General features: G+C 45.0%; 2 protein-coding genes across 7 annotated transcripts in view; one reads left to right on the top strand and one right to left on the bottom strand.

Annotated features, from left to right (window-relative positions):
* The window catches only part of Clta (clathrin light chain A), a 21,449-nt gene extending 11,280 nt beyond the window's left edge, over positions 1-10,169 (top strand). Inside the window, exons 4-6 of one of the 2 annotated variants that reach the window (XM_004631848.2) lie at positions 3,068-3,179; positions 8,721-8,756; positions 9,703-10,169. In XM_004631848.2, the coding sequence (XP_004631905.1) occupies positions 3,068-3,179; positions 8,721-8,756; positions 9,703-9,874 (320 nt within the window). In that variant the 3' untranslated portion in view covers positions 9,875-10,169. The remainder of the gene's footprint in view (positions 1-3,067; positions 3,180-8,720; positions 8,757-9,702) is intronic. The other variant, XM_004631849.2, reaches the window with a different exon arrangement.
* Positions 10,170-14,571: 4,402 nt separating this feature from the next.
* The window catches only part of Gne (glucosamine (UDP-N-acetyl)-2-epimerase/N-acetylmannosamine kinase), a 57,735-nt gene continuing 44,917 nt past the window's right edge, over positions 14,572-27,389 (bottom strand). For all 5 annotated transcript variants that reach the window (XM_004631845.2, XM_023715917.1, XM_023715919.1 and 2 more), the window contains 5 exons: positions 25,754-25,883; positions 25,165-25,386; positions 19,710-19,892; positions 16,948-17,064; positions 14,572-15,323 (listed from right to left, as the gene is read on the bottom strand). In XM_004631845.2, coding sequence (XP_004631902.2) covers positions 15,088-15,323; positions 16,948-17,064; positions 19,710-19,892; positions 25,165-25,386; positions 25,754-25,883 — 888 coding nt within the window. In that variant the 3' untranslated portion in view covers positions 14,572-15,087. The remainder of the gene's footprint in view (positions 15,324-16,947; positions 17,065-19,709; positions 19,893-25,164; positions 25,387-25,753; positions 25,884-27,389) is intronic.

The following is a 27,389-nucleotide window of genomic DNA, read 5'->3' as shown; positions in this document are numbered from 1 at the left end:
ATATATATATTAGGGAAGGATCTACATGGTGTTCAGGGTCTCACTACTAGATCAGACTCTTAGTGACCCACCTGTTTACAGCCTCCCAAGTGCTGAGATTACAGACATGCGCCACCATGCCCAGTCTCAGTTGCTGTCTCAGCATGCCCCGGGAGCAGTCAGCTATTTGGCTGGCCCTTTCATTCTTTCTTGAGCCATTGTCTGCCTATGTCATCCAGGTTAGCCTTGAGCTCAGTATCCCAGGCTCGCCTCCAACTTTTGATTCTCTTACCTTAGTTTTGCAAGTAGTGGGATTATAGGGATGCACTACCTTGCTTGGCTGAGAGCTTGTCTCTTAATTTAAGACCTTGAAGAAAGCTAGACCTGGCCTTACATTCCAGTTGAATTATTTCACAAATAAGGTGTTTCTTCAATTATCACCTTTATCTCTGCAAGTACTGTGAGAAAGCCCAAGATGCTAAAAGAGAATCAGTGTCTGGTCTTCAGCTTGTGTTCTGAAATAATGTTCTTTTCTATACACAATAATGAAGGTAGTCAGAAGAGGCACCTGTCAGTGTGACTTGTTCTCTAAGAGGACATTCATCTTTTCTACCTTTTTGGACTCAAAAGATTGGGGTTTTTTTTAGATCAAAAGATTGTTTTTAGGCCTAGATCTTTCATCTTGTCAAGCTAAGCATTGAAGAATTCTAAATTATTACTGCCGGTGGCACTTCTTAAACCTGCCAATGCCAGAAAACGGTATAATTGAGTGAACTGTTTTAGGCAGTAACTATAGTCTGTTACAAATGGCTCAATTTTTATTTATTTATTTATTTATTTTTACATTTATTTATTTATGTGTGTGTGTGTGTGTGTGTGTGTGTGTGGCCAGCTCAGCCCACCAGGGGGCGGGGCTGGCTGGCATGTGGTACTGGGGGATTGAACCGCGGTCCCTGTGCTTTGCTTGGCTTAGCTTGTTCTAAGTAGGTGCTTTAGACCACTGAGCCATCGCACCAGCCCCTCAGTTTTTATTTAAATTAGACTACTTTCGGCTGTGGAGATGGCTCAGTGGAATAAGCGCTTCCCTGGCAAGTTCAAGGGCCTAAGTTCAGTCGCCAACTACTTTCTCAAAAACTATTTTTGAAAAATTCCGTGATATTTTAGTCCTAATACATAGTAAAAATTTTAATTGTCAGTAGACAATGAAAGTAAATACACCCCAGTGAAAACATTCTTTTGGAATTTCTCCCGCTATCAAAGGAGATCTTACTTTTTTTTTTTTGTGGACCCAGGGATTGAACTCAGGCCCTTGCGCTTGCCAGGGAAGCGCTTATTCTACTGAGCCACCTCCCCGGCTCCGAGATCTTACATTTTTACATTCAGTATTTTTCAGTGCTGTGCCCATTGGGCACCGCCAGTGTGTGGCGCCTCCCTGCAGCACAGTGTCCTCTGTTGCTGCAGGTCACACCTCGTGCCATGCTCAGCACATAGCAGAAGTTCACTCTGTCCATTTTAAAGCCATCAATAGAAAGTCCAAGTAAGATAATTTTTGAAAAGTTCTTTGTAATCTAAAACTTTAAGAGGATTTCCAGCTTTACTAAGCTATTTGTTGTATTTGCAGACACAGCTTTCTACAGGTTGCTACTATAAAACATTGTTTTTGCAAAGACTCTAAAAATACCCAAGAATGCCTCAACTTTTGCTTTTTTTGTGTGGTTTTGTTTTTCATTTTCCCCTTCAAGTAGTTGCTTGACACTGCCACTGTGTTCTTACTCTTCTTAAAGATAGTAATTATAGGTTGGGCTCTTGCTCTGCATTTTTAGAACTTTGTCTACATCCCTGGTAGCCTGTTGAAGTGTTGGTAACTTCAGTGTTAACTTCTCTTTTACTATACTGGCATGTTTCTCTTAACTAGATGTCTTAGGGACAGCCTTAGTGAGGCCTAATGAACTTTGAGACTCCATTCCAGCAAACCTGCTTGGTGTGCATTTTCTCATTGTCATTTCTAGAACCTTTGGTGAACTGATAACTAGAAGGCCTGCGGTTCTTTCCAGTGGAATATTGTAAGTCTGTCCTGGCTCTGCCGTGAAGTCTTTCTGCAGTCTGATTAGGACCGATTGTCTAACTTTTTGTTCTGTGACCTGTCATCCTTGGATTCCTGAATCATTTCTATCTTTGGTATTTTTTTCTCACAGCCCCTTTAGTTTATGGAAGCATTTCTCCTGTAATTAGTTATAAGAGTGACATCTTGTGTTTTATAAAATCATTAATTGTCAAACCTGGGATGTAGACTGTAGAATGTATGAAGAGTTAAGGATTATCTGAATACCCCAATCCAGACTAATATTGGCACCATTATAAAGAGTTGTCTCTAATGGCCTTTGCCCCAGTTGGTGTACCAACGCCCCCCCCCCATAAGAGTTGGTATTTCCACATCCCTCCCCTCCTCTTGCTTTCTGACTTGAATTTAGTTGGTTTACAAACAAGGTCCAGTTAATGACTCAAGGTGTCATTGAACTGGGATAACAGTTTTGAAAGATCAGGAATAGGATTGCTGAGATTTAAGAGTTGGTTGTACAGAGTAGGAAAATAGAACTGGGTGTAGTGGCTCATAGATGTAATTCTAGAACTTTGGGAAGCTAAGGCAAGAGGATCAGAAGTTTGACACTCTGTCCCACAAAATAAAAAATAAAAAGTGGCTGTGGATATAGCTTAGTTGAAGAGGGCCTGGGTTTAATCCCTTAAAAAGAAGAAAAACAGAATTTATCTTCCCATATCTGCTCTTCCCCAAACACATTTAGGCACCCATATCCACACCCACTATGCATTTATTTTATTTTATTTTTATTTTAGTGTGTGTGTGTGTGTGTGTGTGGCCAGCTCAACCCACCTGAGGGCGGGGCTGGCTGGCGTGTGGTGCTGGGGGATTGAACCGCGGTCCCTGTGCTAAGCTTGTTTGAAGTAGGTGCTTTAGACCACTGAGCCATCTCACCAGCCCCCCACTATGCATTTAGTAAGATTAAAATAAACTGATGAAATTTACTTAAATTTGTGCTTTGCTTCATCTGTACTGTCTTTCTCTTCAAAGATGCCAATTCTCGGAAGCAAGAAGCAGAGTGGAAAGAAAAAGCAATAAAGGAGCTAGAAGAGTGGTATGCACGGCAGGATGAGCAGTTACAAAAGACAAAAGCAAACAACAGGTGAGTCCTTGTTCCAGCACTGCTTCTTTTCCAAGGCTGAATCAAGTCCATTTTTCAGCATTCCCTCTAGGCTCTTGGCTGCTGCCTTGTTTTAGTGTGACATGTCTTTGCAGGTGTTCAAGCAAGTAAGTGAAACAGTGGCTGCAAGTCCTCCGATTCATGAGCACGATTTCGTCCTTGAGTCTCCCAGACTGTAGCTGTTTAGCTCTGTAAAGAGACTTTGGTTTGCATCAGCTACAGTGGTGTTTCAGGAAAGGGAAAAATTGTTGCATGTCTCTGTGCAGAAAGTGGAACCTTCAAAGGGTCATTTTCATGAATGGAAAAGGATCCCCTTACTTGGGAGGCGATTATAGACTTGGTCAGGTGTATCCCCTAAATACAGTTCTGCTCTCTAGAAGATGCTTTTTGTGAAGGGGCCCATTAGCATGGAAATATGCTTTGTAATTAGGTAGCCAAGGATAATCCAACACAGTGACTCCAGAATTTAGTTCACTGGATACTTAACTGCACCTAGGAAAATCTTAAACTGATGACTTAACAATGTTTTTTCAGACTTAATTTTTATTCACTTACTTCTGGTTAAATAGTTGTGGGGAGAAAACACATTCATTCTCATCACTATCAGGCAGCAACTGTGGTGTGTAGTACACTTCACTTCTTGGAAGTAGCTTAGAGCGGCACACGCAGCCTGGCTTCCCTGGGAAAGCACACTAGCTCACTTTCTTCTGCCAGGTTCAGAGCCCACCTCCCACTGAGTAGTTGTCGCTCCGCTCACCTGGAGTAAAGACAGGCTGGGGGTGTTCTTAATTTTCTAGATAGAAACTTAGGTTTCTGTATTCAGCCAGAAAGTGGAGTATTGATGTGCCCATATCTCTGGCAGCTCTGTTGGATGGAAGTCTGCCAGAAAGGTGGGCAAGCCACCTCGCCAGCCAGCTGACGTCATATAGCAACTGTGATAGCAGATGTGTCCCTTTGGTCATTTTTATTCTGTTAGCTGCCATTTAGATGTCAGACTCATGCCTCTGTCCTGTCCTGGTCACCTTCCTCTAGGGGATGTATTGAGGCGCGCCTGACAGGTTCCATTTGACGTTTTAGGGCAAGTATGGTGTGAACTGTTTAGTGGTGGGGCTTAGTTGCCAGACATGATGGCTACCATCCAACTGCCTGGGCTTTTGTTGAGCTTGTGGTCGCATGAATCTAGGCCCCTGTGTTGTGTGCTTGCTCAGAATGATTTCCTTAGGTACAAGTCTAGGTCTCCAAAGAAAAATGAGTAAAGTAATATTCCCAGCATGCTACCTCAGCACTGGAGGCTTCTGTGAGGTATTTGGCAGAGTGGGCTGACCTCCCCATATGGGGTCCCTGAGGCTTCAGCACTTGGACACAGATTTTCAGACTTGAATAATATGTTGAAAGTGGGCTTCCTGTTACAGAACCAGGTGTCTGAGAGAGTAAACACACCTGTTGTGAGCACCCAGCCTAAGAGTGTGGGTGTGGAGTGAGGGTTATAATAGTTTCTTTGGTTGGAATTGTATGTTTTGTTATAGTTGTTGTTGCTGCTTTTTTTCTTTTTTAGTGATGCTGGGGACCAACCCCAGGCTCATGCATATGCTAGGTAAGCATGCTACCAGTGAACTACACTCCCAGTCCTGCTTGCAATTGTAGACCATCAGAGGGCTGGTCTCGGGTGAAGCTCTCAAATTCCAAAGAGAAGAGGCTTGTCCCCTACACACTGAGAGCATAGAGCTGTTTAGAAACCAGGTCATTTGCCTTGTGGAAACTGCAGCACACACCTGAAACTGTATCCTTAAAGCTGGTAACACACTCCCAAGGTCCTGGGACAGAAGGGATGCTCTTCACACTTTATTTCAGTCATTCTTCAACAGGGGGAGGCAGTAACTGTTTAAGAATCATTTTGGAGAATTTCTTTCAATGGCATATGCCCTCCCGTGGAGATTTTTGATACTGATTCTCCTCCATTCATGTTTAACTCTAAACTTTAGAGTCTAAAGAACTTGGTGCCATAAATGTCTATAACATGGTTCATTTTCCCTGTTCTGTCTGTGTTTGGGTAACTAGTAAATAAAAACCCAGAAAAGCTCAAGAGTCTGACATAGAAAGGCGTGGAGTGGTTGTCTGTGCCCAGGCAGCCTGCTTTCCAGATGCCCCCCCAGTCAGTCACAAGGTGCTGGTAGCCCCCCTGGGTTAGGCGCTGCGGCGGGCGCTTCCGGGGCACGGAGCTGGTGGGTGAGCTCTGCATCACACGTGCACAGTCTGTTTCGTGTCAGTCCTCAGATAGATGTTGCTGCATAGTCATGAATTATTCAGTGAAAAAGCCTGTGAAAAAGATTTAACTTTTTCAGGAGTCAGAGTAGTAACCAATTCCTGCCATTCTGTCATGGAGAACAACCCCAGAACAGGTTCCTGGCCAAGCCAGAAGAAGCATTCCTTTTCGTTACAGGTGACTGGTGCCGAGACTTGAGCTCTTTGAAGGTGTGGTAAAATTGGGGAATTCATGACTCCCCAGTGGTAGGCTTTTTTTTTTTTTTTTTTTTTTGCATTTCTGCTTTGGGGCTAGTTATAAAGTTGTACATTGCATTTAGACCTCCAGAGCTTGTCTTTGGTCGGGCATTCTTGTCCTTTCCCTTCCTGAGCCCCATCCTGCCAGGCTGACAGTCACGGCATTCAGACCCCGCCCCCTTCTACTGGGTGGGGAGCAGAGAGGAAGTGCTGCCGTATTTAGTGTGTATCATTTTGTTTGTTCTTCAGGATCCGTGCTTGTTACTGAGGAGCTCTTTGGTCTTGGGGCTAGCTGCAGGGCAGCAGAGCCTGACACCCAGGCCCTTGTGGTGGTGGCAGCGGTACCATTAAACTTTAATGCTCTTCCCATTAAGAGCAAGCTCAAGTTGAAATCGATTAGGTGATTCCCTTTGTGTAAACTAATAGGCTTTTAGAGTTCTAAGCTGGCCTGCCTTCCCTTCCCATCCCTCCCTTCCCACTCCTTGGCCCACAAACAGCTCTCTGTTTCCCTGCTGAGTCACTTTGACTTTCAATCAGGCTGCTCTTTGCTTTCTCTAAATTTCTACAAAGTACCTCCTGTGTATAAACCAAAATGGAAGAGAAAAGGGTGTGTGTGAGTTTCAAAATAAACTGAAACTAAAATTACTAGAATTTGTTTTCAGATAAATATCTGTGTTTAAGTTAATGACTGAGCACGATTATCCTTAAAAATCCCCATTGCACTTCCCTCCGCCCTAAGCCAGCTGGGCCAGGTTCCCTGCTCGGCCAAGTGGTTGAGGTTGAGCATGGTTGGGCCCGAGCTTCAGTCTGGGACAACAGAGTCAAAGCCAGCCTGTCCGCTGCGGTGCAGCATCCTCCGCACAGTAGCCCACACCTCCACAGTGTGTCCCAGTGCCCTGCCGTACGGTTCCACTTACCCTGAGTGTAGGGGCAGAAGATGCAGGGAAGGAGCTCTGGATTCTGAGCTGCCCTTCATCCGAGTCTGGCGTAGAGATCTTCAGGAAATGCCCTAGCTTCCTGTGCAGACAGCCTGACTCAGGGACACACAAGCCAGGACTGAATCTAGCGCTCCTTTTCTAGACAACATGAACTCAGCTGCTTTTTTCTCTAAAGTAGCGCTTTTGAAATGATGGTATATATTCTCCAAAGCTATCCCACCGAGCCAGTGTGGTAAAGCAAAACATTTGAATATTCCGGATCTGGGATTAAATCTGTAGGACCATGGGCTTCTGATGGCTAGCAGTGTTCATACCCAGGGATATTTATTTACCCCAGGGCTGGCAGAAAGATGGCTTGGCTTCCCAAGTGCACAGCAGCTTGGAAACAGGTTTAATGTACAGTAAAATGAACCCTGCACTTACGCTGCCACTGCTGTCACTGAACAAGTAGCTTTAGCTCACTGTGGCCTCAGTTGCCACATCTGCAGAATGGACTGAGTGCTCAGTGGCATAGATTGTTTGAAGAGTGAATCAACATACTGTATGTGAAAGGGCTTAGCCCACAAGGGGGTGCTTTCTAAAATGTTGTGGGTAAGTCCCAGATCTGAAGCTGCCAGTGTGCTGCCATGGAGGAGACCTGTGTGGGAGGCCAGTGGGACGCTTCGGCCTGCCTGAGTGTCCGACGCTGGAAGCCTCCCAGGGACTAGGACAGAGCCCAGTCACGCCTCTATTGTGGATTCTAGATGTTACTGCTTCTCAATGTTCTTTCTTTTTTCCTGCCTGCTTGCCTGCCTTTTGGACCTCTTGCTGTCTAGGGTGGCAGATGAAGCTTTCTACAAACAACCCTTCGCTGACGTGATTGGTTATGTGTATGTTGCAAAACTAATTCCTTGTTTTGATTCTATTTTTTGTTTAGAGTTAATGCTCCTTTTATGTCACAAGATGCTTTGTATTTTAAAATATTTCGAATTGGCACTGTGGGGACTGCCTGAGAGTTGATAAAAGTGGGGTGTGATTCATGCTGTTCTTGTAGAATTATCCCTTCCTGCACCTTCTGATGGCCATTTTTCATATTTGGGGTTTTGGAGGGAATCAAGCCAATGCCCTTACACATGTGTGGGTCCGTTCTGATCGTGTCTGGGAAGGCTTAGGACTTGGGTAGACTCTGACCTCTTGCTGTTGCTGCCATTGTTACTGTGACCCTATCGCCTTCCTGCCCCAGGTAGGAAGGGGAAGGTTCTCTACCTGGAAGCAGGTAAAAGTCCTGGCTAGGACCCAGTGAACAGCAGCACCTTGCAGGACCAAGCCAGCTGTGGGAGCTCTGACGCTTCTATGCTCAGTCCTTCAAGAATGTGGGGTGGCTTGCCTGACTTTGAAGTTCAGGCAGGAGGAGTCCAGGGCAGCAGGGGCGTCTCTGGTGGGTGTCTGTCATTGTTTCTCCATGATCTTACATGTCAGAAATCGCTGTTCAGTGGCCAGCTTCAGAAGCCCAACCCTGCATCCTAGCATAAAAAGGTCTAGATACTTGAAACTGTCAGAAATGGGCAATGTTAGCTTTCTCCTGAAATCACATCCTGTTCAGAAAAGTTTCCTCTTGTCAGAGCAGTATAGCTGAAGATTTGGAAAGAGTCCTTGTTGTTTCCTCATTAAAAATTAGGTCTAGCCTTTTATAAAAGGGAGATAGGGTGGAATGGAGGGAGCAGGAACCTGTGGATGGTGGGTGGCAGACTACATTGTGTAGAACCTTACAGGGCCTATGACCTTGATGTTCGTCCCATTATGAGAGCTGGGTTACCTAGGCCTCCAGGTACATTTACAGTGAGACTTGTGAAATGTTGGACTTACAGGTGCTGTTTGATTGGACTTTTACACATTCTCTCTGGAGTAGAAATGGAGACTGGAAAGGTCAAGCCTGGTTTTGCTGGGCAGCAGGGTGGCCCAGCAAAGCCAGCTGCACGTTCCCAAGCATAGGTAGAGTGGCAAGGGCATGTCTAGCTTACTGACCATCTGCATTGAGCTCATTCTCATTTTCTGTATCTGACCTAAAGTTTCTCTCCTTGTTTCTTTTCTTCTCTTCACCTTTAAGCACAAACATAAACCATCCTTGCTACAGCCTAGAACAGTTAAGTAAACCTTTCTCACTGCCCCTAACTGTGTGTGCCATGAAGTCGCAGTGTTGTAGTGGCTCTGGGCTTCAGCGGTGTTTGCCACGGCCATCCCTGTGATAGTGCCACCCCTCTCCCCACAGACCGGTCATCTCCATTGCTTTTGCTTTGCCCGTGGTGCTTGTTGGAGTAGATGATATATATTGTGTCTTCCCGCCTCTTAACCTCTGTCCTTCCGGGCTGTAGCTCCCACCAGTTAGTTTCCGGCTGCAGGTGGGCTGAACTTGATGTGGAAGAACGTTGGAACAATACCTGCCAAACAGCAGCTCATGTGGGCACTCCTGCCAGATTGTGCCCAGTGGCCCCAGGCCCAATTGGAGAGAAAAATGGCAAACTTTGGCTGATCCCAAGAATGTTCTAACAAATGCCCTTCCAGAATGGCTTTAATGTCGATGCCTGCTAGCATGGGAGCTGTGTCTTGAATTCCTTTTGATCTGCCCTATTTCTCTCCAGCCTTCGGAATAAATCTAGAGGCTTTGTGCAATGACCTGTGGGCTTTTTAGAAATCTTGAAATTTTCTTGAAACTCATAGCCCAGCATAAGCTACTGGCCAAGCCTTTGCCCAGCTTATTGCTTTGTTATTAGTGGAAGCAGTATGTAGCTGGCAAATGACTTGCTTTGTACTGCTCTTTAGGAGCGGAGATAGCCCGACAGAGAGAGTGAGCCCTGAACCAAACACCTGTATTCCACCATTTTACACAGCAGCGTGGCACCACATGCCAAGGAGAACTGGCCATGTGTCTGCTCCTAAGCCTGACCTGGGCAGGGACAGTTACTCTTGGGAAAGCCAGGATGACACTGAGTCAAGCGTAGAGAGGCAGCTCCTTTTCTGTAGCAAGGCAGCCAGGAGGTTACTCGAAGAGGGTTCTGCATTAAACCAACATATTTTGTTGTTGCTTCCAGGGCAGCAGAAGAAGCCTTTGTAAATGATATTGATGAGTCATCCCCAGGCACAGAGTGGGAACGGGTGGCCCGGCTGTGTGACTTTAACCCTAAGTCCAGCAAGCAGGCCAAAGATGTCTCCCGCATGCGCTCAGTCCTCATCTCCCTCAAGCAGGCCCCCCTGGTGCACTGAAGAGCCACCCTTGGAGACACTACATCTGCAGTATCTTAATCCTACTCAGTGAAGCTGTTCACAGTAATTGGATTAATTATGTTGAGTTTTTTGGACCAAACTTTTGTCTTTAGAGTTGATCATTGTTTGTGATTGCATGTTTCCTTCAACTGTGTTCTCCCTGGCATTCAGAGAGGCGGGGGGAGGAGGAGGAAAGGCGGAAGCTCCCAACAGTAGCCTCAACCTGTGCTTTTGTGCATTATTCTGAGAATAAATTTGTTTGAAACTATAAATGAAGCTGCTTTATTGACCTCAACATGTGCTGTTGTTTGGAGTGAAGCCTTAACGAATGAGAAATTCTGTGTCATTTCCAGGGCTGAGGAAGCACAGCCATCGGGCACCCAGCCCTACCTTATACTATAATCTAAGTCTCCTTCCTGGAGAAGAATTCTGTAGAAATTTTCATTGGAAAAGGAATTACATGCTAAATGTTATTTCCTTATCACCTACTTCTAAGATACATCCCTAAATCCTCCACTAACCGAGTTAGACATTTTATCCCTTGTCACCATCCCCAAGTTTAGGATCTTGGAAAGTGTATGTCCACAGCAGTCTGTCTGGAGTATGGATCAGTCAATAAACCTGTCAGGATGGCATGAATATGTGCCTAACCCCACTCCTCCCTTCTGTTGAAATTATGTATCATTCCAAGTTCTTGGTTCATAGTTCTCTTGTAAAAAGCTCCATCTAAGCTGGGGCTGTCCAGTATAGTACTCTATAAGCACAGTAGTTATTTACTTAAAAATACATTATTGGCACGAGTCACATTGCCTGTGCTCATTAGCCACGTGTGCGTAGGTATCTGAGTCAGACTGTGCCGATTATGGAACATTTCCTCCCAGAAAGCTCTGCTGGACTTCGCTGATGTACGCAACAGGTGCGTCTAGGAGATGCTGCTGCAACGCACTCATCGTCTGCCCTCGGCATCTCATGCAGTCCGTCACTTCTTAGTTGCTGATACAAGCAAATAATAAAACTGTCATTCAGTAACCTTTTGTTTTTTGTTTTATTTATTTATTTGTGTGTGTGTGTGTGTGTGTGTGTGTGTGTGTGTTTGTGTGGCCAGCTCAGCCCACCAGGGGGCGGGGCTGGCTGGCATGTGGTGCTGGGGGATTGAACCGCGGTCCCTGTGGTTTTCTAAGTTTGTTCTAAGTAGGTGCTTTAGACCACTGAGCCATCTCACCAGCCCCCTCAGTAACCTTTTGCATAAGTTACCTGATATTATTTCCAAATTGGAGATTGAGGTAAACTCTAGTAATACTCAGGCCCATCATCCCTTCACTGCTAATTATGTGTGGAATTTATGTTCCTGCCCTGGCTTCTCGGCTTTCTTTGATCTGGCTCACCCGTGGTCTTTCCCTTTTTATTGCTTTTTAGACAGGGTCTTGCTATGTAGTTCAAGCTGGCCTTGAACTCACTGTGTAGTCTAGGCTAGCCTCAAACTCAGTGATCCTCCTGCCTCAGGTGCTGAGATTACAGGCGTGCACCATCACACCTGACACTTTTTCAGCCCACCCTGGGGCGGGTCTGGTGTGGCATGTGGTGCAGGGGATGGAATTGAGGTTGCTGAGCCCTTGCCAAGCCTTAGACCACTGAGCTATCTTGCCAGCCCAAACTCAAACTTCAGGTTTTTTGTGGGGGGAGGGCATGGTACCAGGGATCGAACTCAGGCCCTTGAGCTTGCTAGGCAAGCACTTGTTCCACTGAGCTATCTCCCCAGCCCCCACACCTGATGTATTCTTAAGTGCTTACTTAGAGGTTCTAGTTGGGGAGCACAGCTGCTCATATACCCTTGACTACTGAGGAAGGTTCCTCTCTCAGGGGTGGTCATCCTCTTTGAACACACAGCTTTGGGGGAGGGATGTACAAGGAACAGTGAGGGGGAAGGAGACACTGGTCTAGCCAGCCACATCAACCAAATTAACCCTGGCCATCGTGAGGTGACAGGCTGCAGCTAGATCACCTTCACAATCCCTGGCACATTCTAATTGCACTCAGGCAGTCAGTGTCACTCATCGACCACTGTTCCATCTACGTAGTGCCATTCAAGAGGTCAGAATAACTGAAGCACCAAAGGCCACCCCACCTCAGGGCCTTCCCTGGTCCCTCTCTCACAGTGATGACCCTCTGCCTGATGAGTCATATGAGGGAATGCAGCTATGGCTTAGTGGGAACACACTAGCTGGTAGCCCTGAGCTATCGTGTAAAAAGCTCTAGCACAGTGATGGGGACTCTTAGAGCTCTCAGGGACAAAGCCACCCACTGAGGTGTGAGTGCCATAGGATCTTCCCCACCTCTATGGCACATGAAGCTGCGCCACCGTGAGGAAACCAAACTAGCCCACGCAGAACACCTGAGAGAACCCCTAATGACTGGTTGGGAAAAGTGGCTGGCCAGTTCCTAGATCCCAACTCCTGTTCTACCCCAGCCACTAACAGGTGCAAGACCCTCTGAGGCAGACCTGCCACATGTAGCTATATCTCCCAGATTCTGGACCCACAGAAACTGAAAGCGAAACAGCTGTCGGCAGCTGTTTCAAATGTTGCACAGAAGTCAGACCTTGGGGTTTGCATTTTGTTGCAGTGCATTTTACCAACCTGGGGGCTGCAAAAAAGGAGGAATCTAGATGGTGTGGGAATTAATTCAGTGGGTGCTCAACATTTAGGGTTTTTTTTTTTTTTTTTCTGTATTTAGGATAGGGTGTACAGGGTCTCACTACACAGATCGGACTCACAGTGATTCTCCTGTTTTCAGCCTCCCAAGTGCTGGGATTACAGGTGGGCACCACCACGCCCAGTCCCAGTCTCCATCTCAGCGTGCCCGCAGGCAGGGCCAGCACAGCGCACCAGTCATGGAGCCCCGGCCGCTGTGCTCTGCCTCAGCAGGCACATTAGTCCACTGAACTATCAGGCTGGCCCTCAACACAGTTTGAAACCTCTTTTAGAGACTTTACCTTTTTAGCTCAAATTTTAAATGTTACATAATTGCTTTCTATTAATAGGCTGTTATTAAGAAAACACATGCTAGGGGCCAGAGATGGCTCAATAGAATAAGCACTTCCCTGGCAAGCGCAAGGGTATGAGTTCAATTCCTGGTTCCGCCAAAAAAGAAAAAAGAAAACACATGCGAGATGACTTAAGTTATATAACCTTAAAAAAATCCAGTAATACACATCTCTGGGAAGGGAAATCCGTAAGGATGAAACAATATGCAACTGTTATAGTTTCAGCAAGCACAAATATATTTTTCTTTAGAATTTGGCTCAGAACAGTAACATAAAAAATATTTACATTAAAATAAATTAGGGGATGTGATTAAACAGTTAATAATTTATGTGAGAATATTCTACAAATTTAATAAAACCTAAGATTTGGCTTTTGATTCAGTACCATCCATTGCTTCACCTATTTGGCATGAAACTTGGTAGCAGCACAGTTGTTTGGTGTACAGTGGTAACAGCTTTAACCAAGGCCCCACCGATGTCCCTGCATGCTGGACCAGCTCTCTCCAGACACTGGACACTGGCGCCTGAGCCACCCTGAAATGCTGAAACAAAACCAGGCCCTGGAGACTAAGGTCTGGCAGAGTTGTCAGAATCAGCTGTCATATCTTTTTAATATTAACTTACTGGGAAAGAAAGCATTCAAATGTGATACTGATTAATTTAATCGTATATCAACATTTGAAATAATACATTATGGAAACCTTCAGGCATTTCTAAAATTAAAAAAAAAATTTCTTTGAAAAACATATGCATGTTTTAGATCTACAAATATTCATAAAACCTTGTCAGAAGACCAAATACTGTACTGGCAAGATTTCAGTAGCACTGAAGAATATTTGATGAACTTTACCGCTGAGAAATAGGGTCAAAAATAGTCATCTGCCAATCAGATATTCTTATTAAAGCTTTTGTTAGCCTAAATTGAGTGTATTAGCATTCTGAATGTGTTTTTGAAATGAAATGTGTGGCTTAGCAAAAAGAAGGGACCTTGCATCAAACCTTTTATACTCATGAACCCAGAGCTATAGGGATGTCATAGAAACACACTTAAGTCTTGGGTTCGAGGGTCGTGAGAGCTTAAGAATGTATATGAAGCACCTAGTTCAGAGCCTGATACACAGCAGGTACTGAATAAGCAGTTGCAGTTAGCATTTCTTCTAGGTTGCAGTTAATAGAACTCTTGTGTATGTTTTGCCATTAATTAAGAGTACTTTAGTCAGAGTCCAGGGCTGTCAGTGTAACACATACAAACACGGCTGTACAGACTCTCTGGGGTCATAGGCTACGGAGAATGAAAAGCTACTGAAGGGAGCAGTGTCCGCTGGTCAGCAGCAAAGACCCTTCTGGGGTAATCTTTCAGAGGTTCTTAAATCCTAGTGGCTTCTTAGAAGCCACTTCTTAGTCTCTAAGAAGATAAGGACAAGGTCACTCAGGCCACTGTAATTCATATCCCTGGTCTAAAGTCTCCTACAAGTTTGCTAGACTAAGTAACATTTTTCCACAGAAACATTTGGGGGTGACATAATATCCACTGTCTTGATTACTATGATGGTACCAAGGTAAATACATAAGTCAAAGCTTATTAAATTGTATACTTTAAAAATAATTCAATAAAATCGTTTTTGAAAAGTATAAAAATAGCCAGGAAGACAGCTCAGTAGCATAAGTGCCTGCCTGGCAAGCACAAGGTTCTGAGTTCAATCCCTGGTTAAAAAAAAAGTTTAAAAAGTCTTTCCTGATAAGAGTTCCTTCTATTCGGACTGATTTTCCCCCTCTGATGATGGCTGCGCCTTTAAGGAAGGACTGTTAACCAGAATACACTCATGAAGCTCGCATCCCAGAGCAGGCCTGCAGGTCTCAGTGGTACCTCGGCAGGCAGAGTCCCGAGGCTTCTGGTCTACTGCTGTGGCTCCTTCTGGCACAGGAAGTTGTGGCTAGAATTTATAGGGTTTAACACTACAATGATTCCTATGAGGAAAACATCAGAAAGCAGCATCTACAAAAGTTGGGTACAGGAAAAGGCAAATGTGGAGGACACAAAAACAAAAGCACTCTGCCAATAACACCTGCAGTTAAATACCAAATTTGCTTTTTAAGACATGTCCATCTAATAGAGAAGTTGGTTCCACTAAGGCGCTCTGGAGTCTCTGTCCAGTTCACTGTGTGAGGCCTAGTGGATCCTGCGCGTTGTGTAGTCCAGAACCATGCTGGCAGCACCAAGCAGGGCGGGGTCCACCAGATCTGAAACCACCACGTCCACATCCTGCACCGAGGACAAGGCCTGCTGGCGGATGACGTCTTTGACGATGTGGATGTAGTGACTGGCCAGGACGCCAGACAGGATCACAAGTGAGGGGTTCATAGTATGCAGGATGTTGACAACCCCAAGACCCAAAGCCGTTCCAGCTACGAGAAAATAAAAATAATTTTACAGCACAGAGCTAAGTCAAAAGAAAATAACCAGTGGCCAGTAATGGTAAAATTCATACTACATGGTAGGAAGCAACATTTTATTTTTGCTGGGGAGTGGTCCAAAGCACTCACATGTAGTAGACAAGTACTCTACCAATGAGCTATATCCCTAGAAAGAAGCATTATTTTAAAGGCTGTTCTTGCTTGCTTGTTCTCATTCTCTCATTCTCTTTCTTGATGAAATGTATTACTATAGCTGGCCTTGAACTACTAGGCTCAAGGGACTCTTCTACCTCAGCACCTCCTGAGTAGCTAGGACCACCAGGCACATACCATAATTTTCTTTTTCGGTACAAGGTCTCCTCACACAGTTGTCCTCCTGTCTTAGCTTCCCACACATACCACAGCATGCATTACTAGGGATCGAACTCAGGACCTTGTGCTTGCCAGGCAGGCGCTTATGCCACCAAGCTATCTCCCCAGCGCCCATAATTTATTCTTGATATGAGAAAACTATTATGTGATTTTTTGAGATAAGGTATCACTGTAAAACAGGTTGGCCTCAAACTTGCTAGGCAGTCAAAACTGATTTCCAATTCTTGATCCTCCTTCTGCCTTAGCCTCCTGAGTGCTAGAATTATGGGCATGTACCACTATACCTGGCTTATGTGATATCTATAAGTGAAAATATGTGGGGTATAAAACTGCCTGTATGTGGCTGGTATGTACCTGTAATCCCAGTACTGGGGAGGCGGAGGCAGGAAGATTGTTGTGAGCCTGAGGCCTGGACTACATAGTTCAAGGCCAGCCTAAACTACCATATAGTGAGACTGCCTCAAAAAACAAACAAAAATTCCTGTACTATACAATATAATCTCAGCTATGTAAAAAATTAATAAAATAAAAAGATTGGAAGAAAACTGTAATAGTTGATATTTCTGAATAGTAAAATTCTTAAGTGATACTTTTTCTTACTGCTCACCTGTATTTCTATAAATATTCTATAAAGTAGAATAGTCTATAAAGTAGACTATCCTATTATTATTTTCAATAGTTGTAAAAGCAAATTAAGGGGGCTGCCAAGATAGCTCAGCAGACTTAAGCGCTGGCTTAGGCAAGTGCAGTGACCGGAGTTCAGTCCCCCACACTACATGCTGCGCCGGCCCCACCTCCAGGCCTGGTGAGTTGGCCACCGAAACTGGGCTTGGTGGTACACGGGGAGACTACAAATGGTAGGATCACTACAAGTCCGAGCTGCATAGTGAGAACCTGTACCAAATATATTAAAAAAAAAAAAAAAAATCAAGAACCTGTTTCAAAAGGCAATGCTAATCGGACATGGTGGTGCACACCTATAACCCCAGCACCGGTGAGGCTGAGGCAGAACTGCCATAAGCATGCAGTCAGCCTGGGCTACACAGCAAGACACTGTCTCTAAAAACCAATGAGAGAGAAAAGAAAAAGGTAATGTTGACAAATACTGTAAATGCATTTCCATTTTCCTCTCTCAATTTCGGGAGGAAATACCTCTGAACAGACAATGCAAAGCGCCATGCCCCAGGGGAAACCGCCCCATGTCTGCGGGCACTCCCTGCGGCACCACTGCAGCAGCACTGACCTGTTCTTAAGATGCTCTGGGCCTTCGCATTGCCAAGTTTTGCAGCTTGGATGAGATGAAGGGCACTCACAGCTTCGTCTTTTGGCACTGACATCCCTTCCACCAAGAGCAGGTCCTCTGAGCCAAGCAAGGAGAAGCAGTCATTAGTGCCTACTTCCAGTGAGCCCCTAAGTGAGAAGGGGTTTCTTTTCATAAAGGCAAAGCCACTTGCTATAAACATCCATGAACACTGCCCCCAAAGCCCCTGCTGCCCTCTTGTTACCTGGTTCTACATACATAAGCCAGAATTTCTCTAGCTGGAGGATCCTCAAGCCTTCCCACAGCCTCCTTCCCTCTGGCTCCTCCACTTCTCAGTGGCACTATTTGACAGAGTCCTTGTGTGTCCTCTTCCCCCACCCCCAGATGATCAGACCCCTGCACTTGGCTCCTTGCTCCGCCATCCCGGGTAAGGTGCTCCACTGTGCCCCGGTGCCCATGTTCTATATCAACAAGGCATAGTGGCCAAGGGACAGACGCAGTTGCAGCACAGCCACTGCTAGCTCCATGGCCCTGGCCATGTCACTTCACCTCCATATATTTCTCTTTTCTAGAAGACCAGGGCAGTAATACCTAGATTATTCTGAAGACTAAATGAGATAATGGACACAAAGTACTTACAGTGCCGGCCAAGGTAATGCTAAATAAGCGGCAGGAGTTTCTATTAACCAGTCGTTCTCTTCCCATCGTTGCCAACCCAGCTCAATCTGCCACCTAATCTGCTGCGGGGCTCTGAAGTTAGTCCTCACCTGCTACCTAGATGCCAGCTGGTGCTCTCTTATTTCTGGGCCTTGCAGCTTCCAGTCCTCTCCTGTTGTCTCTCACTACTCTTTGCCAGATTTCCGAACTTCTTACCTCAGTTAACAGACACATGGGGTCCCGTACTTTTTGCCCCCACATACACATACCACAGCATCTGCATATCTTCGCTCTCCTGGCCCTCAGGCCCTCCTGCTGTGCAGTCCTCACTTCTCCCCACCTGTTAGGAACTGCACGCTGGTCCTCCGCTGCATGCTCCAACTTCACTTCCATGCACTGTCTCCATCCCATCAGCCTATGCTCACACATTTTTTTTTTTCTTTTTTTTTTTTGTGGAAGTGAGGATTGAACTCAGGCCCTTGCGCTTGCCAGGGAAGCACTTATTCTACTGAGCCATCTCCCTGGCCCCTCACACATTCATTTTGAAAGAAAAAAAAAAAAAAATCTTACTAATTTTATGTATAATTGTCTTTTGGGGGGGAGGGTACCAGGGATCGAACTTGGGACTTTGTGCTTGCCAGGCAGGCACTTGTACCCCTGAGTTATATCCCTGATGCATTTTGAGGGAAAAGAGTTATTAGAGAAACCCATCTGAAAAGGTTGTTAAAACATGGTTCAGAAGTGAAGTTTTTAGGGACTATATGATGTCCTAAGGGCCAAAGATGGGACTTTCCCAGTGTTCCTACACCTAACATAGCTAACCAGTCCTCTCTGAAACACCCTTGCTTCTTGGGCTTCCGTGACAGCTCCCTTTGGTGGCTTTTCTCTCAACTCTCCCTGTTCCTCAACTGCCCTACTTCCCAGGTCTCACTCCATCCTGTTTGCTTGTTTGGAGACAGGGTTTCACTATATAGTTCAGGTTATAGTTGAACTCACCATGTAGCCCAGGCTGTCCTCAAACTTCTGGTAAACCTCCCATGTCAGCCTCCTCAATGCTAGGACTCGGGCATGTGCCGTCACACCCAGCCTCACTACCATCTTCATACTGCACTGATGAAGCCCAAGTCCCTCTCGCTAGTCCAGTCACCCCTCTGAGCTACAGATGCATTTCCAGCTGCCTCCTGGATATTTTCACCTGGATGTCCCTTGTGTGCACAACCACCATTCCGCCTAAACCTGTTCCTCCACTTTCATTCTCAACTCTTGAGTTGTCCAACCAGAAAACTGGAAGTCACTCTAGAACTATCCTTATAGTCATCCTCCACTCAACTCTCATTCCCATCCCTAGAAACTAAGTCAGTTTGATGAATCTAAAATTCAGATCTACAGCTTTCCCCTAAGCTTTTTTTAATGCTTCCTCTGACCTGCTGGCTCTGCTTCCCTCCTGCCTCACTGTACTGTGGCTTGCCCTTTCTGCACCCACACCAGTGTTGCCACGCCCAGAACATTGGTCATCCGAATTTGCCCGGCTAATGGGACAGAGGGGACTTCCACGTCCTTATGTGCATCAGTGTTCCTTGGCCATCGTTCTCAACAACTGGCATACTGTGTTATAATGATAATATGTCTATAAATACCTTTAATTCAAATAGTCTCTCAGTGTTCAACAACTGTAAGATGTTCATCCACTTAATTCATTAAAATGTATAAGTATCCACACTGCTGATGATTGAGAAAACAAAACTGAAGCTCTAGGCCTCTCACGGCCCCAAAGGCAACTTAATAATGCACCCTTAAATGGATTTCCTCCTGCTCCACCGCTGCACTCCCTCCATCCTGCATTGCAGGGTCACCTCCAAAACAAAATATGTGTAGCTTATGCTGGCTCAGCTGTGAGGGAAAGCCAAGAGAAGCCCTCTAACCCTGGAGAGGAAGAGTCAGGAACAAGGACACTGGAGCAGCCCTGCTCCACCTTGAGGAAGTGAAAAGCTTGGAAGTTCTGGCCTCAGTGCTCAGTTCTTTCTAGAACTTCTACTTTGAAGTGCTTATCTTTTACTTGGTCCCTTAATTACTAAGAAGATACCAACCATCATGTAGCTTTTTTGCCTCCCTCTGCAAGGCCATTCCAGAAGCATATGCTTCAATGCACCCATGGCTCCCACAGGAACAATCAGGCCCGTCCAGAGACACCACCAGGTGGCCAAGTTCTGCAGCACAGAAGGAGCTTCCGTGGATCAATTCGTGCTGATGGATGATTCCGCCACCAATTCCTGTAGTGAGACCTGATAATCACTGATAGGCACTTTGCATGGAACAAAACTATGATCTGCCAGGTGTGGTGGCACACACCTGTAATCCCAGCATTTGGGAGGCTGGGGCAGGAGGCTCGCTGTGAATTTGAGACCAGCCTGGGCCACAAAGTGAGCTCAAGGCCAGCCTGAGTTACATAGTGAGACCCTCTCAAAACAACACACACAAAAAATTGATACGACAGTGCCTCATCTGTTTAGCAAAGCTTTGGGTGCATATATGATGCCTTCTTTCCTACGCTTATGAAGCACCAAAACTTTATCTAGCAGAATTTTTTGTTTTTTACTTTTAAATTATTTGTTTGTTTATTTGGTACAGGGTCTCACTACACAGCTCACGCTCCTAGTGATCGTCCTGTTTCAGCCTCCCCAGTGCTTGGATTGCAAGTGTGCTCCAACACGCCTGGGTTCAATGGCTAGCACAGCATACAGTATCAGGGGTTGAATATAGATCCTTGCACTTGCCAGGCAGATGCTTAGACTGTTGAGCCATCTCCCCAGCCCCATCTGGCAGCATTTGGAGAAGAACTTTTTTTTTTTTTTTTTTTTTGGCAGTACCAGGGATTGAACTCAGGGCCCAGCGCTTGCCAGGCAAGTGTTTATTCTATTAAGCTATCTCCCCGGGCCCTTTAAGAACTTTATTGTTCAACTTTTTTTTTTTTTTAATCCCATATAAGGGATCAAACTCGGGACCTTGTGCTTGCCAAGCAGGTGCTTAACCCACTGAACTATCTCCCCAGGCCCCCGGCAGCATTTTGAAAGGAAATATTTTTAGCAGATCTGATCCCATGTCAAATCTGCTTGGTTCACCATAATCTCAGAAAAGGCTGTAACAGCCAGTTCAGGGCATCTGACGAAGCCTTGGCTGATGGGACGCTCCTATAGGCATACACCAAAACCTACACTCAAACAGGTCTCGTCAGCTACACAGGCCTCCCCCAGCCAGGAGAGCTCGGCCAGCAGGTATAAAAAGGAAATCCCCAATGGTGCTCTATAGGCGTTTCCAGAAACAGCAGCCCTCACTGCCCTTGCAGCCACCCGATAATGCATCCTTTAGTCACTTTCCTCCTTTTCTACCTACCTCCTGCTTTTCAGGATCATCTCCAAAGAAAACACCTGTACCTAAGTGATGGCAACCACTACGAAGTGGCTCTGAGCAGGATTTAAATTAACCAACTGGCTTTCCATGTTTACCTGCAAGTCTGTCCAAGACCCAGGCTCCTTATCTGGAGATGGGCGGCAGGTTTGTAGTAAGTGAACTGCTATGAATCACTCGTCCCGGCTGAGGCCTGTAGTAGCCTGTGAAGCTGTGTCTCAAAGGACAAGACAAAGCCATAGCTAAGGACATCTGATTCCAATCCTAATTAACTAGATAAAGACTGTAATTGTAGGCATCTCACTCCTGTGGTGAAGGCCTTCCTGGAGGTAACACAGTTCCCCTAAATTAACATAATGTATTACTTGGAAAAGTCCTTGAGTGGACTTCCAAGGTCCTTAAATAGTCCTGCAAGACTCCTACATTTCTGCAGTATTACCCTCCTTTGCTTGATAACTACATAAATATGGCCAAGTTGTTAGCCTCCAAAGAATCTTGAATTCTGTTAGAGGGCTTTGAACCTCCTGGAGCCTTAACAATCATACCCCTTGACTTATTTAAGCCTTCACCATACATTTGTTTGGGAGATTTCAGGCCTGACTGGTCTGCAATAACAAAGGGATAATATTAATACGTTATCTAAATCCTTGTGTTAGGCTCTGCTTAGAGAGAAAGTTACAGTAAAAAATTTTTCTAAGCTGGGTGAAGTTGTACACATCTGTAATTCCAGTATTCTGGGAGAGTGAAGATGGAGGACTACCAAGTTAGAGCCCAGCCCAGGCAACTTAGTGAGACCCTACTTCAAAATTAATAAAGAGCCAGCCAAACAGCTCAGCGGATTAAAGCACCTGCAAGCAGGTGCAGGGGCCAGGGGCTCAATACCCCCAGGGCTGGCCAGCCCCACCCCCAGGGCATGCTGAAACAGCAATTAAGACTGGGCATGGTGGCAGAAGCCTGTAATCCCAGCACTTGGAAGCCTGTAAACAGGAGAATCACTATGAGTCTGATGTAGTAATGAGCCTCTGAACACCCTGTAGACCCTTCCCTAAAATACAGGGAAAAAAAATGAATGAATGAATGAATGAATGAATGAAAGAAAGAAAGAAAGGCTAGAGGTATAGCTCAGTACAAAGTACACTCTCCAGTACTTGCCCACCCTCCAAAAAAACTAAAACGTTATCACACTGCATCTGCTTTTAAAGAATATGAAATACAATTTTTGCCTCTTCTTGATGCTGCCATGTCCAAAGATCTATGAAGCAAATGTTACAAATCTAGCTTTCTGGTCTCAGCAGCACAGGCAAGATGATGAAAGCAACGTCATCTCTTGGAAGGCATCGTGGTAAGACGCACACACTGTGCTGCCGCTACGGCTCTGAGCCTACCACCTTCAGAAGTGGACCTGGGGCAAGCGTGGCTGCCCTGCCAAGCACAAGAGAAAGTACGGCTGAGGGGGAAGGCTAAAAGACAAAATACCACTGAACTGGGCAAAGGAGGCACCTAAAAATCGTACACAGCAGATTCAGGCATGGATTCCCTGAAGGAACAAGATCTACACCCAAAAGAAGCTGTTGCCAGCATCCAGTTCATCTTGAGAATCTGAGGGATTACTCAAAATAAATGCTTTGGTTTTAAAAGATTTTTTTAAAAGTTATAAATTTAACTTTGTAACTTGACTGTTGTTTATTATGAAGTTTAGGAGTTACCAAGGAGTAAAGGACATTTGGCCTTAGAAGGCTCTGCTTTTAGGAGATGTCCTGCCACCCCACCTGTCCGATGTGCAGCTTTTTAACTACTCTGACTAGGAAAAGGTGTCCAAGCTAAGAGGAAGTATATGAGTACACACTCTAAGGGGAGGTAGTATAAGGCAGAATTTAAGTACCCCTGAGTTTTAAAGTAAGGCATATCTAAGATGAAATGCTGGCTCAACCACTTAGTGAGTCTGTGTCCTCATTTAAAAAATAAATTAGGGCTGGCCAAATAGCTTAGTGGATTAAAGTGCCTGAATGCAGGCACAGGGGACAGGGGTTTGATCCCCAGGCCTGCCATGCCGGCCCCACCCCCAGGGCACACTGAGATGGCAACTGAGTCTGGACGTGGTGGCATGAGCCTGTAATCCCATCTCTTGGGAGACTGTAAACAGGTGGATCACTATGAGTCCAATCTAGTAGTGAGACCCTGAACACCCTATAGACCCTTCCCTAAAAAAAAAAATAGAATAAAAAATAAATTATACTTCTTAAACATACATTGTAATGGGTGATGCACTACATCAACTTGAGGAGTTTAGAAGCTTAACTAAGTAACTGGGCAGCTCTACATCCTGGGTGTAGAGAACATGCCCTAGGGAGGCTGTTTTTTTTGTTTTTGTTTTTGTTTTTGTTTTTGTTTTTGTTTTTGCAGAACCAGGGATTAAACTCAGGCCCTTGCGCTTGCCAGGAAAGCACTTATTCCACTGAGCCATCTCGCCAGCCCCAAGGAGGCTGTTTAAATTCTAAGATGTTATAATGGTTAATTCATTGTGTCTTGAGAAGTTCAGAAGTTTAACTGTCTCAGCAGAGGTCCTGGATTCTCACTTTATAAATATCCTCAAGCTGTGCAAGATGAGGGCAGGCGATGGTGTGAGTGCTGCACCCGACCTAGGGCAGGTAGCCTGCATACAACGAAAGGGGGGAAAAGAGGCTTGTCCTCCCCTTTTGCTCTTGGTTTTGCTATCTCCTGTCATTATAAACAGTTGCCCCTCTGCCATGCCACCCTGCTTTGTTTTGGTAGTGGGGATTGAATGTGGGACCTTCTGCGCGCCGGCAAGCACTCTACCACTGAGCCACATCCCCACCCTGTTACCTTGCTTTGGAGCCAGCTAATTATGGACCAAGAACCCTACAAAGGTGAGCTAAATAAACCTTTTTAACTTGGGCATCAGGTATTTTGTCTCAGCCATGACAGAAAAGTGATTAAGACATATACCATGAAAATAAAATTAAAAACAAAACACTAGCAAAACCAAATTAGGATATTTATGAAAATCACAAGGCAGTGAATTCCAAAAATGCATGCTGCCAGTAAAACAATGAACAAACTGGGAAAACAAAATCCACTTTTTTTGGAATCTAAAAAGGAAACAAAAGCTTGTAACAAGAAGGGTGGGGAAGGGGCAGGAGAAAAGAAAATCTGCTGAATCCCAGTAAGCGAGCTTTCTGGAGTTTTAATTTACTCTGGTCCCATCACCCATTTCCCAGTTTGGCAGTCACCTTGAACAACAGCCGCATTTCCATCACTGTACACCAATAACTGAGAGAACTGAACTGACTTATGCTCAAAAATTGTGGGTAATTATTTTGACCTGCCTCGTTGCAAACGGAGGAGCAGTTTAAAGGTTTGCTTTTATACTCACCTAACTGGCAACTAGGGGAGTTGTACAGAAAGGTTTGTAAAGAACATTTAGGGGAAATAGCTCAGTGGCTTAAGCACCTGCCTGGCAAGCACAAAGTCCTGAGTTCAATCCCCAGGACCCAGAAGAGGAAAAACTGGTAAAAATATCTTGGGCTAGGGAGATAGCTTGGCAATCTACATGCCCGCCTGGCAAGTGCAAGGTCCTGAATCTAATCCCCTGTACCACATGCTGTGCTGGCTCTGGGACCCTGGGTATGCTGTGTTGGCCTCAAAACTGGGTGTGGTAGCACACAACTATAATTCCAGCACTAAGGAGGCTGAGACAGGTGTATCACTATGAGTCTGAACTGTGAAGCGAGATCCTGTATCAAAAAATTTTTATTTTTTTTAAAAGAACATTTAAAGTTAAGTTTATTAGTCTCTGCTGCCTAGAATAAAGCATAACAGCTAGACATGTAACAGACTAACCAAAAACTGAAAGGAAAACTGAGGAATGAGCAGCTTTGAGAAATGAGCACTCTGAACATCTCTGAAAGTTCCTGGGAACTTAGCAGTCTACAGGTATGCCTGGGGCTGGGCATAACATGCTCAGAAAGACTGGCAAGGCCTTACGAACTCATGTCTTAGGGCTCTTCTCAAGCTGCAGGTGAAGCCCAAGGCAAAGTGGTAACTGCCTGAGTGAGGAATGAAGACTTGTGGGTACAGGTTCTAGTCCCTGAAGCAACCCTCCCTGCCCCATCATACCTGTGCCAGTGATAAGTGTTACGAAGTTTTCCAGTCCCTTTCCTTGACCAAATTTCCTCTCTGCCATGGCGGCACAGTTGCCATCATTGTCTACCCACACGGGAAGATGCAAAGTGTCAGACAGAGGGGTTCTGAGGTCCACAGAGTTCCATTCTTGTATGAGTTTGGTTGAATGCAGGACGATCCCTTCCTGAGGGTTAACGCGGCCACCTGTGGAAATGCCTGTGCTCCACCACAAATACAAGAGAAGTAATTCTGATTAGCAATGTTAGGAAATAGTGTCCACTTCCCTTAGCTCTGAACATAAATTATTGCACCCAACACCTCCTAATACAAACATTACCAAGAACTATGAGAACATATCACAGTGTGATGACCTAAATCTGTAACTCCCCCCAGATGTACAGAACTATCAATGCTTCTCCCATGATGCCTGCTGATTCTAGAAGTCCCCATGTTTGTGGCCAGACAGGAGCTAGAACCACCTATACACAGGACAGACACGGATGTGATGTTCAGTGAAGCAACAGGACTTACTAGACTGTGTACATTAGAGTGAGTATTTCTTGGATTTATAATGCGCACTCACCTACTCCCAAAATTCTGCAGTTCAATTTCACAGCCTCTGCTGCAGCTTCCACACACATCTGTAGGATTAAATTAATCCTCTCTTCATAAGTTTTCGGATTGAACTGAGTATACTTCTTAACTATTTCACCCTAGAAGAGAAAACACAAAACCTCTCACTAATCTTAACTGAGGATCGGACTTTCATTACAACATAGACACTGCTATGGGAAAGGTGCTACAGACTGAGATGATGGCTGGGAGGGGAGGAGCAGCTGGGTAGCCTGCGCAGTGTCAGGGCTCCCTCCTGCACAGGGTGGCTGGAACCAGGCAGCAGCACAGCCAGCGGGTAGGCCCCTCTGAAGCCTAACATGAATGCTGAGTAACCTGAATCTAGTTTTGATAAAAAGGCATAGTTCATTCTTTCTGGCTGACAAAATTTTATACTGAGGCAAAGTATCCTAGATAGCTATATTTTAAACACCTCCTATAATTGAAGCCAATACTGCTATGAATACTTTTGTTTATTCAGGATAAATTTCCATGCTGGCCAGGTCAAAGACTGCATCATTTATATCACTGTGCTTTGGAGTTATGTTTTAATACTAAATAGGTTAATCTCTCCTAATTATTGGTTTTACATTTTTTCTTTGCTCATCTCATTTATTATTTTAACTAAGTTTCAGAAATGTCTTTACACTTTTAAAACTCCCACTGATTTTTTTCCATAATTTTATTGAGAAACAAATAGCAATGAGACAGTTTCAAACCAAATTGGTAGGACAGTTTCAATAATTAACACATTGCACACATTCCTCCCAGTGGTTAATTGCTGTACAAGATGCGGACATGATATCCTATTTACAAACACCATTAGAACAAATCCCTCTATTCATTAAGAGAGCATAACTATATATCTAACCTACTTTGAATACACAGATACAAAATGGACATTCATCTGTATCCCCTTTTTTTGCTAAGTTCCACCATTTAAATATTATAGGTGTGTAAACTCAGCAAAATATTCTAAAAGAGTTCAGTAGTCCATAGTAGTATTGGGTCTTCTGCTTCACTGGCAATGTCAGAAATTGTTGACCTGAGTCCCCTACAGCTCAACATCTCCTACCGATTTTTATGATAATCTGTTTTACTTTAAAAATCCAGGGGACATGCTGACTAATGTTAAATTTATGATACAATTTGGGAAATGCAGACATATTAAAATATTTAGCACTTTTGGAGTGAGACGACCAGGGGCCCACCAGATCCTGAATAGACCCAGAGCCAGGCCCAGCGAGTGAGTGAGACCACCCAGGACCCCCAAGTGTAGGCCCAGCGCAGAATCCTTCAGCGGAACTCCCTCAAAAGAGGCTAGAGGCAAGACCCACCCAGCTGATTCAGGAGCAGAACATCTTGCCAGAGAGACACAAAGGGTTCAACTCTAATGGCTGCAGCAGAAAGAAGTGGAGCACACAGCCAGATCCAAACAACACCCACCTGTGCTCGCTTCGGCAGCACATATACAAACAACACCCACCAGGAGGAATCGGAACTTCATAGGTCCAGACCTGGTGCTAAGGTAATAACTCTATCTAAGCTCTACACCAAAGGTCAGAAGACAGGTATACAAAATGACAAAGAGAAGGAACAAAATGCAG

Source organism: Octodon degus, unplaced genomic scaffold, assembly GCF_000260255.1.
Source record: "Octodon degus isolate 3935 unplaced genomic scaffold, OctDeg1.0 scaffold00045, whole genome shotgun sequence".
In the NCBI taxonomy this organism is placed as follows: Eukaryota; Metazoa; Chordata; class Mammalia; order Rodentia; family Octodontidae; genus Octodon; species Octodon degus.
The sequence above is the reverse complement of the archived record's forward strand: the minus strand, read 5'-3'. Positions and strand labels throughout refer to the sequence as shown.